Below are 12,247 nucleotides of genomic sequence, written 5' to 3'. Positions count from 1 at the left end.
GCAAATGCAATGCTAATCAAAATCCTAGAAAATTTCTTTTGCAGAAATTAACAAGCTATTTCTAAAATTTATATGGGAACACAAAAGGTCAAAATGACCAAGACAATCTTGAAGCAGAATAAACTGAAGGATGTATAACGTCAGCCATTAAGATTTATTCCAAAGCTACAGTAATTTTAGACAGAGTATTAGTGGGAGGAAAAAACGGAGCTGTGGAAGAAAAAGGAGAGCCCTGGACACATATGGACTCACCCTCACACTTATAAATGGATTTCTGACAAGATCTGTAATGCAGTCAGTGAAGGGTTGTCTTTAAAAAAAAATGGTGCTGGGACTTCCCCGGTGGTCCAGTGGTTAAGACTCTGAGCTTCCGCTGCAGGGGGCACGGGTTCGATCCGTGGTCCAGGAACTAAGAACCCGCATGCCATGTGGCGCAGCGAATAAATAAATAAATAAATTTTAAAAATTTTAAAAATGATACTGGGTCCAACTGGACATCCATGGGGAAAAAAGTGAATCTTTATCTGTATACTTCACACAAATAATAAAGCTTCTTAAAGAAACCATGGGAGAGTATCTACTACCCCGGGCTAGAAAAACATTTCTTAAACAGAACACAAAAAGCGCAATCCATAAAATGAAAAAAATTGATAAAATAAAATTAGGAACTTATGAGTAAAAAATATGGTGTCCACAGGTGAAGTTAGTATTAACTGAACTTTCTTTCAAGTGGCATGGTACCATTTTTAGTGAGTCCCACATGGTCCCCAGGTAAGTGCTTAATAAGTAATCTTCTAAAGCCTCTAGACAGTACCTGGCTCTTCCCCTCCATGATTTCCTTGAGGCGTTTTAATACTGTGCTGAGGCTTCGGAGCTGAACAGCTGTACGAGGGTCATGACCTCCAAAGGCAGGTTCTGCCTTCCTTCTGGTATCTGAGTCAGATTTACAAAACAAAAAACACTACCTTAATAGTCTCTAGTATCAATGCAAAGTTCCTCTTATTTTTAGCATATATCAATACTTACATTCTCCCAGCCAGTGACACAGACTGAGAGTTAAAACTAAAACTAGGCTTTATAAGGGTAAGAGGCTGTTGGAAGTGTTTCTTATTACCATGTGAAACACTGCTTCACAAGCAAATGAGGGCTACCTGAGACAAACACTGTCTGTGACCACTGATGATTTTAAGGCCTGGATGGGAGCATCACTTAACATGGCCCAAAATTCATTAATGATTTCTTGGGCCCTTCGGTCCTGCGAGAAATTTAACAGAAGGAAAAGCAATCCCTGTGTGTTACCTAGCCCAGTCTCTACAGTCAAACAGGTCAGCGACAGGGTTGAACAGTTCAGTTCAGTCTGCAGACCACAAACCCAAAGGCTTGTGGAGTAGATCATCAGAAAGGAATTTAATAGCCAACCCCACAGAGTCTGACAGACTTCAGAACATCCAGGATGGTAATTTATCCACAAACTTTCCTTCACCGATGTCCAAGCAGACTTCTCTTCCCCAAAGAATTGCTAGAACCCCAATGCAACCCTTCCCTGCCACCTCCCTACTCCTACAGTTCCAAACTAGATGGGATCACTTGCTCTTGAAACAGCAATACTGAAGCCAGTCCTGTCTATAATAAAACACACCCATGTTCCAGCTTTGTGTCCACCAAAGCTGTCATGTATCATTTCCTTATTTTAGAGCAAGATTACAACTGAAGTTTCTACCTATTCCTGGCTCCAGCAGTTATTAAACCTAAGGATGAAGTAGAGGTGGCTTGACAAAAAGGATGAACATCCTTATTAGCTTAAACTCATTACCCTAATAACCTATGGTAAAGCAAGATGGAAAATAGCTCTCTCTATATCCTTCCCAAACTCACTTGTTTGCTAGATTAGATTTAGGTGTTCTTTGTTTTGGTTGAGTGGGAAAGAAAAGATTACAAAAAAATGTGAAGTTGGTATAAATTGATGAAGAATTTCCCAAGATATTAATTACGGAAATAATTATCTAAACAGCACCTATGTTAGAAAACTTTATTTCTATAAATAATATCTTAATTTCAGCAGATACCTCATTGTTATTACTAGAATAAAAATGTACGTGTATTAGAATGAGCAAATTGTTCTTGAGTCTCTGTGATAAACCAACGCTCCATGATTTACGAATTGAAAAAGGAGACAGATGAAGCTGTTAGAACAGTAAGGCTGTGCTCCCAAGCACAGGCAACAATTAGTTGTGAAGCCCCTTGCATTCAGCCACTTAGGAGTATGAGAAAGTAAAAACAGCATCATCCACAGAAAAAGCAGGAGCAAGACTGTTCCTGGAACCAACAGATGATGGTTTCATCATGGATGAAGATGAAAGAAACATGAGAGAAAATCTGGTCTAGCACTCTGTCCTCAAGCAAATCATCTTAGTTGCTTCTCTTGTAAAATGAATATTAGAAAATTAAATAACTTCCCAAGGTCACAGAGCTAGTAGACTGTGGAATCACAGCCTTTTAGTAGGAAAAGATGGGTAAAACAGTCCCAGGCTTGTGAAACTCAAATGCCTCTAGCAGCTAAGGCAAAATCAAAGAATCAAGTGGACTTGATAAAAGACAGTAAAGAATGGTGGGGATTGCAGCAAACTAGACATTACAAGCTCCACCTAGTGATATTTAAATTCAAGTTTATCAAAACATCAAGCCAAGGTTTGGTAGGCTGTTGGTTTGTAACCCCTAAATGATTAGACTCTAGTCCAACTCCTCAATTTTATAAACAAATAAATCCTATGCTTGACTCAGTATAGGATTTAGTCAAAAGAGCTCCCTTAACAAAAATAGGAGTGTTGCCACGGGCCAGGTTCAAGACCTAAGGAGAGTTTAAGGTTAAAAGTGGGGATGGTCTCTTCCTTCTATCCATTTGGAGTAAAGAGCTCATTTCTCTCTTCCTACCTTCTGATTCTTCCTTCCAAACAGCTGATATGACGCAGGCTGAGTCCCTTTGCCCTGGGAAACCTACAGAGGTGATACAGCCAGCTCCGCTCCAGTCCGTAGCGTGAAACTCTTCTTCTGCTTGGTTTCTCCTTCTCCTCTGACCCACCAGAAGAAGGTTCTGAGCCAAGTCTCAACTAGCAATAAAATATCCTTCTGCCAACAACCATTACCTGTGCCTGCCTACTTTTCACTCGAAGACCTCAGGGGGAAGACTGGCCAGACAAGGCAGGATCTGACATTCACGGACACCTGATTTCCAATGCTACATCCCTTTCCCTCTCTTATGCCACCTCTCATTGCCTTTCTCCTGCCACCTTGAGTTGGGCAAACCACTGCACTGAGTTTAATAATCTAACAGAAATAAAACATAAAACAACTCACTTTATCTAGTCTGTGGATTCAGGCTGATCCCAGTACAGCATGAAAATGAAGGACATGACCACGTAGCAGACCAGGATGGAGAACAAACAGGCAAGAGGAGCTCAGCTTATCCAGCCACAATGACAGCTTGCACCCCGACAAGGACAGAAGGCCAAGAGCAAGTGGCAGCCCACTAATGGAACTGAGAGACTTCTGCAGCCAGAGGCATGCACATCACATTACACTGGCCACCCCAAGAACAGATGCAGCAGTCAGTCACAAAGTTGAAACTAACCTGTGTTCTCCTGGGGGTGTCGCAAACTGTCCTCTGCTGAAACCCAAGCAAGTAATTAATCAAAAAACAGTCAAAGAAAGCTCTGCTTTGCCTAAAGTTCAATGAAATGTTTAAGAACTCTTGTTTAGGTATCAACAGTTATCCAGGTAACAGTTTCATTAATTCTCAAGAGTACCTGACTATTCCAAATAGAAAAAAAGTTAAGTCAATAAACAACCTGCAAAACACAATGACTATGGGAAAAGTCTAATACACAGAGAGGAATGAAATGAGAACAGTGTCATACCTAACACTGAAGATCGCCGCTGAAGCTCCTCATTAAGCTGTTTTTTATAAGGTGTAGGTGATCTCACAGATTGTGTCCTTGAAGGGAGCTGGGGGCTGGTCCAACTTCCACTCAGAGATGGTTGCTCTCCCTGACCCCCTTCTCCTCTCTCTGCAGCAAACAAAAGCTTGGAATTATTGGAAAAACTAAGACTCAGAGTTCAGCAAAGAGAAGGAAATAGATGAGAATTTTTTAGGAAAGAATGTGTACTTGTATTACATGCCTAAGTAAACATTAGGGTTTTCTTAAAGAAAAAAGAGAGAGAAATTCAAAGAAGGTGGCAAAATTACATCCTTGGTATATATGACCTTCACTTTGTTTCACTTTTTTTTTTTTTTTTAATATTTATTTATTTGGCTGAGCCAGGTCTTAGTTGCAACATGTGGGATCTAGTTCCCTAACCAGGAATCGAACCTGGGCCCCCTGCACTGGGATCACAGAGTCTTAACCACTGGACCACCAGGGAAGTCCCTGTTTTACTTTTCATTAGAAATTTCTTGAGCATATTTAAGGAAACAGAATGCAAGCTCTACACAAAGGCAGTGATGTTTTTGTTGTTCTGCTTTATTTATGGGATAGATCCCTTGTACTATTAAAATAGTACCCAGTGGATAGTAGGTGCTCAATAAACATTGCTAAATAAAAAGACTACTGTCATTTAATGGCTAAATGTAACGTATCCTAGACAGGATCCTGGAGAAGAAAAAGGACATTAGGTAAAAACTGAAGAAATATGAATAAAATACTTACTTCAGTTACTAATAATGTATCAATAATAGTTCATTAATTGTAATAAACGTACTCTACCAATATAAGATGTTAATAACACAGGAAACTGGGTGTAGGGGTATATGAAAACTTCCTGTATTATTTTCCTAATTTTTCCATAAATCCAAAACTATTCTAAAAAATAAGATTGTTGTGGTTTCTTTAAAAAAAAAAGATTATTGTCTTCAAAATGGACTAACAGGTTTTACAGAGCTTTCAACATGTCTGTTAATAAAAGTCAGTTAATACTATTAAAATTTCTACTGAGTTAATTAAACTATTAACCCCCAAATCCGTTACAACAAGAGGGATTACTTTCTAACACATTTCAAACAATACAGCTAAATATAAAGCAAAAGATGTAGGCCATTTTTTTTTTTTTTTAATTCTTCTAACAAGTAAAAAATATATTACTTAAAAAGAGCTCATTTAAAAAATATCTTTTCACTTGGTGTCATTAAATGTATACCTTAACAGGTCAACAACAAGCCTGCTGACAACTTTCAATTTTTGAAAAATATGAACCCTTCCTCCCATGTGCTGGTCCTTTAGTTTCATTGCTTTAATTAAAATCTTTTGGGGGCTTCCCTGGTGGCGCAGTGGTTGAGAGTCCACCTGCAGATGCAGGGGACACGGGTTTGTGCCCTGGTCCGGGAAGATCCCACATGCCGCGGAGTGGCTGGGCCCATGAGCCATGGCTGCTGAGCCTGCGCGTCCGGAGCCTGTGCTCCGCAACGGGAGAGGCCACAACAGTGAGAGGTCCGCATACCGCAAAAAAAAAAAATTTTTTTGGCTATTAACCCCTAAAAGAGAAAAGTCCATTCTATGAATTTAAGAAAACTGAGATATATTAAGAAAGGAAAAAAAAAAGAATGCTAACTTCTCTTTAAAAAGAGACCTCCTTGTAACATTTAGTTTTCAATTCTGATCTTCAGTTGCCAATAATTAATAAGATTAAAGTGAAAATTCTAGCTTTCTCTTCTTATGCAGTTAACTCCAGTGACCTATGATTATAAAGCTACCTCCTTGTTAATATTTCACTTTCTTGCAAAGACACAGCATGAAAGTTGAACAAGAGAATTTCAGAGAATCAAGATGGTAGGGTCTCTGATCTTTAAGAATAAGTCTTACCTTTGTTAAATCGAAAGAGATTTACAAAAGAACTATACGCGGATTTAAAAGGAGGTTCGTCCTGATCAGGAGTCAAAGGTTTAAAGTGTGTGAGGTGAGAAGGACTAGTAGGAGATCGAGGCAAATCATCAGCAGAGTCCAATGTAGGGGACGTCTTATCATCTGTGGCCATTTCATGAGTCTAATAAACAAAAGAAATAAGCAAAAGTAAGTTCCTCAGGAAGCCCAAAGGTTGATTCCAAACAGCATCCAAATATCTAAAAATCTGACTTCAAAAATTCAGACCTAAACAAACCAACAAGTAAATAAATCTAGCTCAGCATACACTCCAAATTAAGACTTGAAAACACTGAAGTCTAGATCATAAGGAAGAGTCTCAGTTATCTAAAACTAGGAACATATAGCCAATCTCATTTTCAAAATTACTATTCAAATACAGAAAAATACCAAAATTATTAAAAATTTGAAGGTAAGGCATAAATGTGAGCAGGCAAAAAGGAAAAAAGAGGATTTTCACATGATTTATATAGTTTTCATTTTAAGATTTTTTTGAAAAAATAGTTTTTAAAGGGGAAAACTGGTTTTACACAAGCATACAAATTCCTCAAAGTTTTATTTTACTTATTTCAATGTTTTCTTTCAAAAAAATATAAAAAACGAGTATTTCCAAGAACAGGAAACGAAATAGTCATCCCTTAACGACATTTCTGTATAACCCCAAAAGTTACCTCAAACTATGCCTCATCACCTATAAGAACTATCCAAATCCACAAGCTGACTGATCCCCAACATATGTCTTCCTAGGCACAGGAGCCTTGTTTTTCTCCTTTTAAGCCTCAATTCATATAGGCATTAAAATGAAGATCTTAACAGGCTTTTTTTTTTAATAACCAAAAATTATAATTCAACCAAAGCTGTAAAACTAACCACATCACCAGATGCAGGTAACAGAAAGGCACTGATGTCTATTTTCTGCCATATTGATTAATACTTCAAAGAGAAGACCATGAATTATGCATAACTCATTAAAATGCTATAGCTTGTAATCTAATTTATATTTACAAGGAGGACACTACACTCTTACAAAATGCTTTTTTCACTTTCAAAATCCTATCTACCATCTCATTTCATTTTTCTAAAAGCCTGAAAGATACAGAGCTGGGCTTATTACTACATTTTACCTCTGAAGCAACCAATGTACACTGAACCCAAAACAACTTTCTGGAGGGTCACGTAGCTAGTCAGTGGTAGAGCTGTAACTAGATGCCAAGTTTTACCCCAGAATTACTCTTTATTTTTTCCTGCGGGCAGCATTTTATTTAATTATTTCTTCTTTTAATTAAAGAGATATTTCGAGTTTGCATTGGTTTTGAAGGCAGACACTCTTGGTTTCAAATTCTGACTCTGAAATATCTTCGTTGAGTAAATTTGGGTAAGAGCCCTGTGAGATATGTATTACCATCTTCATTTTACATAGTGGAAACTGAGTCTTAGTGTGATTAAGTGGGACAGTATATGTGAAGCACTTTTAGCAAAGTGCTTGCCCATAAGAGGCACAGAATTAGTCTTTAGAGCAAAATTATCTTGTAGCTCTTCCCAGACTTTCAATTCTGGTCTACCTGAATTCTAACTACTCAGGACACTGCCAAATTAAAACGTTAATTGATTATTAATTAAACAAAGCAAAAATAAAACCATTGATGAGGAGAATTTCGGCAACAAATGTTTATTGGAATGGAGGGAGGGGGAAGAAAAAGAGGAAGGAGAAGAGGAAGGGGCAGAGGAAGAAGAGGAGGAAGAGGGGGAGGAGGGGGGGAGAAGAGGAAGAAGGAAAGAGGGAAAGGACACGTCCTTCTAAAGTGTCTTGACAACCCATATTCCAGCATAAGGGACTGGGAAATCAGCTGGTGATTGATCAAGTGTAAATTCAAAAAGGTAAAAAGAGGGTCCTGGAGAGAAAGAGTAATGTGATAGCAGTAACAACCTGAAGGCCTCAGAGCACATCCTACATTCTACTTTGACGCAAGTAATATGAGAGTTAGCAACCTTCCTAAAGAGTCTTAGCATCACACCTAAGGGTCACCCATGTAGAAACTTTTATTAGGTTTTGAAGACGTGAGGATAAAAATTACCAAGAAAACACTCACCAGTGTAGTTTCTAAAACAATACAATCACACAGTTAATATTAATAACTACATAATAATACCAGGACCCTGAAAAAACTACCTTACAACTCTTATTCTGTGGTAGCTTAATAACTAACTGTCTGTGATATAAACTAGGATTCTTTCCTATCTGAGAGGTAATTAGAAGCATTCACTTACTCATTCAAAGACCTCTCATATATCACCAGCACTCTGCCTCTTCTCACTTGAATGCGACTAGTATATACAGACCCACTCAGCACTATCAAAAGCCCTGTCAGGAACTGAAATTTAGAAAATAAGCCTGCTCTACCAGCCAAACCAAAATTTTAGCAAACAGAAAAATGCAAGTATCAGTTCAGTCATTTCTAAGTACAGTGTTTTTTTTTAATACTCAAAATATATCTAACAATGCAGGACAGCTGAATACTAGAAATGTTAGTTTCCATCTACAAAGATTTTTTTGTTCAATTTTTGATCAACGTACCAACAGATGGAGGTTTTCTAAAGGAAAACCATATGATCCATATTATTCTTCCCAGAAAGAAGAAAAAGAGAAGACACAGGAAAGTAGTCTTGCTCTGCAAAAGAAACTTAACCTGCCCTTCTTTGTCACAAACTCGAATCTAACGGAAAGAAACTAAGAACTTTTTTGTAACAATCCTGATAGTGGGAGTGCCAAAAAACAAGATTCAAATAAATCAGAAATAAGACACTACAATATACCAAGAGACCACCTCTACTGTCAAGGATGCACTGAATCAGTACGGGATAATATAATAAATACACCAGATAAACAGGAATAACTTGACTAAAACAGAATTCCAGCATTTCTCATATTTCTTGAATGCCTTAACAGTGACTTCTACATAGAACATAAGACCCCTAATTCCTAAAAATATTCCACTCTCATCCTTTTGTTGGGAACGTTCTAAACAAGGGGAAAATACTAACTGGGAAATCAAGTCTTCTCAAGAGACTTTTAAACATACGTACAAATGGAATAGCCTCAAAGAGCAGAGGCAAGCATTTAAGGAAGTATATAAATCCTACTACCGGTACCGTTTCTGCAGATGAGCAACTTTCTTGTCCCGTCTATGTATACACCTCTGAAACACAGGCTCGGAGCTTATCCATCAGAGGGAGAAGGAACTGGACTATGCACCTCCGAAATAAGTTCAAGTACACGGGACAAGAGAGGAGCAAGAGAACTTCAAATGCTTCCAAGGAAACCTCTTCCAGAACAGCCCCACCCGGCTCCCTTCCCCACTCGCCAGACAAGGGGCAGCCGGGGAATCAAGGGAGCCGCCTGAATGCGGGCACAGGTTCTCTGCCCTTCCTTGCCCAGCTTCGGCCGCAGCCGCGGTTGCGAAGCCCCAGCTCTCCCCTTCACTTCAGACTTCCCCTCCGCTCCGGCCCCAAACCTTCCTAAACCCGCCTTCTTCCCCTCTCTCAGGCCCAGCCGGCCGCGCGCCAGCCCCCTCCCTTACCTGCGCCTCCCACCGCGGCCCCGCCGGCCACCCTCCACCCCAGCCCCCGCTTCACCGGGCCCAAGCGCAGGAAGGAAGCTTCAGAGCCCAGCGCCGCGATCCTCAGGCAGCCGGCGGATGCGGCAGGAAGCAAAGCTGCTTACATGGTTGCTGCGGCTTCTCTCGTCCGCCCCCCCCCAGGCTCCGCCCTCTGTTCCTCCTCCCCTCCAATCCGTAACTCTCCCGGGCGCCGGCTCCGCCCTCCCTGCTCCGCCCGCACGACGTTCGGATCAGACGCTCAGGCAGAAGGAGTCCAACCCAGATAGAGTCGTGCTCAACACCTTGACCGAGATTAGGCCGCCTCAGCCTTCCTAGAGGAAGCCACGGCGACTGCGCGCGTGAGCGTCAAGTGTGCGGGGGTCACCGGATGGGTGCTGGCTGGACTGCGGTTACCGTATGTGTCCGATGATATGGGCACTCATAATATGTTACCGCGCTCAGCGTTCTTACGGACTGATACTTGCATAACACTTGTGCCTAAAGCGAATGTTGTTATCAGACTTGGGTGACTACGCCAATAACTAGCCAAGTTACCTTAAATTACCAATTTCTTTAGGCTCCAGGCCTCTAATCTGTAAAACGGAACTAATGATAGTACCCTTCACAGATAGTTTTTTGAAGATTAAGTAAAACATTGTACGTAAATGTTTGTAGACATTTGGCACAATGTCTAATCCGGAATAAGTGATGTTAGCTCTATAGCTATTTTTTTCACTCAAGTTTTGTGTTGCAAAGACTGGCGCAAATAAAGTTACCAAGCCCCGTATTGCTCAGCCTGGCTAGCATTAGCCATCATTTTATCCTGCTAGAGTGTTTTGCCATTAGCTGAAGAGAACATACCAAAACCTGCTGACAGGATTGTGGGACTTGGCAGGGGCAGTCAGAAAGGAAGTGAAACCCAAAGTGAGGCGCTGTTTTAATTAAATTCTGCAGACCCATTTCCCCCAAGAGTTTTGGCAAGTTCCCACCCATTTCTCCTTGAGCTGGGTCTTTTCAGCCACTGGAGAGTAGCATCGAAGCCTGAAGGCTGATAGCAGTATCAATGCCAGTCACCACTCTTAGCTGAGCCCCTCAGCAATCTTCCTAGGAGTCAGCAGTCAACTTCCTCTTCCATTCCTCACTACTGCTATTCCGCACCAACACCATCTTGACTATCATTCTCAGCAAGAGAATCTCATCTACCTGAGTGAAATAGCCGAGGTGTTGGGTGCGATCCCTAACTACCTAACCACCCCAATCACATTTAGCTGCATTCACATCCACCCTGGCCTGACTCCTGCCCTCATTTCTGGGAGAAAAGAGCCTCTTCTGCTCAATCCTCCCAGCTCTCAATCCAGTCTCTCCTCTCTTCCCTGGGAGTGTCACCAAGTCCAAGCTCCAACTGCTGGCAGCGCGACAGGCCAATAAATGGAGAGACGAGGTGTTGGGGCAAGCGACTTTATTCAGAAACCCAGCAAACCAAGAAGATGGTGAACTCGTGCCCCCAAAGAACCATCTTGCCTGAGTTAGAATTCAGGTTTCTTTTATACTAAAAGGGGAGGGAGTGAAGTCAAACATTTCCTGGTTCCAGTCAGCCTCCATAGAAGATGTGTTAATTTCTTCCTCCCTGCAGTCATCCACAGGTCTACCTAGTCAGGATGTTTCCTGTGAGCTAAACAAAGGTATTTTAGCTTAATGCTCATTACCTGGGAGGCAGGATTCCCAGAGATGGGCCATTATGTATAATGTAAGCTTACAGGCAACATTTCTTTAGTGATTAACTCATAATAGAGTACAAAGTGTCTTTAACTCATAATAGAGTACAAAGTGTCTTCCCTATTACAGAAGTTTGTGCCGTCTCTTCAACCTCTCTTTTTCCAATGACTCCTTCCTCCTTAACCCGTGAACGTGCTCAAGTCTATGCCTTCCAGAAACAAAAACAAAGACAAGCAAAAAAATTCCCCCCTCTTGTAGTTAGCCTGGTGATGTTAATATTTCATAAACATACAATAAAGTATAAATTAGACCAAGGGATCACATGAACAGAATAGATAGCCCAGTAAAGATCGCCCACTGTACAGCAAAGTGATTTCAGTTATACAGGTGTATACATTCTTATTTATATTCTTTTCTAATCTGTTTTATCACAGGATATTGAATATAGTTCCCTGAGATATACAGTAGGACCTGGCTGTTTATCCATCCTATACATGATAGTTTGCATGTGCTAACCCGAAATTCCCAATCCCTTCCAACCCCAACCGCTCTTCCCCTTGGCAACCACAGGTCTGTTCTCTATGTCTGTGAGTCTGGAAGACTGGTGTTCTAAATGAATCCTCACATGGCATCAGTGGAAAAGCCAAGCTAAATTCAAAAGAACCAGAATGTAAGCAGTGAGTTTTATATTCAAATTGCAAGCAGTAATTTAATTTCAGCCAAACATCGTTTGTTACATTTAATTAATGTTGACAATGGTAATATATTTTTTATAGTTTTGCTTCTAGTCATTTTGTCTATAAGTTTGTTATTTTATAGTTGTATGAGAGCTATCAGCATAAGGAGCATATATCTGTATATATTAATATAAGTCACTGCTCGGGATCTACAAAAAACTTTTCAGTTGAAAAGTACTTCCTACATTACTGACTTAGGAAACGCTGTTTTAGATTTTTAGAAAGGTAATGCTGTTACCTTTCCTCCCACATTGGCTTAGAGCCAAATTTGTAGCCCCCCTTTCGGCAC

The 12,247-nt window shown here is 40.4% G+C and overlaps 1 protein-coding gene across 14 annotated transcripts in view; it reads right to left on the bottom strand.

Annotated features, from left to right (window-relative positions):
* The window catches only part of PIKFYVE (phosphoinositide kinase, FYVE-type zinc finger containing), a 77,628-nt gene extending 68,012 nt beyond the window's left edge, over positions 1-9,616 (bottom strand). For 6 of the 14 annotated variants that reach the window (XM_024738322.1, XM_024738318.1, XM_024738317.1 and 3 more), the window contains exons 1-5: positions 8,485-9,461; positions 5,853-6,033; positions 3,915-4,064; positions 3,629-3,664; positions 815-933 (exon numbers count right to left, since the gene is read on the bottom strand). In XM_024738322.1, coding sequence (XP_024594090.1) covers positions 815-933; positions 3,629-3,664; positions 3,915-4,064; positions 5,853-6,024 — 477 coding nt within the window. In that variant the 5' untranslated portion in view covers positions 6,025-6,033; positions 8,485-9,461. Of the gene's footprint in view, positions 1-814; positions 934-3,628; positions 3,665-3,914; positions 4,065-5,852; positions 6,034-8,484; positions 9,462-9,487 lie in introns of those variants that run through there. The other 8 variants (XM_024738315.1, XM_024738320.1, XM_024738325.1 and 5 more) reach the window with 6 other exon arrangements.
* Between the last annotated feature and the right edge of the window lie 2,631 nt (positions 9,617-12,247).

The sequence above is a fragment of the Neophocaena asiaeorientalis genome, unplaced genomic scaffold, assembly GCF_003031525.2.
Source record: "Neophocaena asiaeorientalis asiaeorientalis breed wild unplaced genomic scaffold, Neophocaena_asiaeorientalis_V1.1 scaffold258, whole genome shotgun sequence".
In the NCBI taxonomy this organism is placed as follows: Eukaryota; Metazoa; Chordata; class Mammalia; order Artiodactyla; family Phocoenidae; genus Neophocaena; species Neophocaena asiaeorientalis.
The sequence above is the reverse complement of the archived record's forward strand: the minus strand, read 5'-3'. Positions and strand labels throughout refer to the sequence as shown.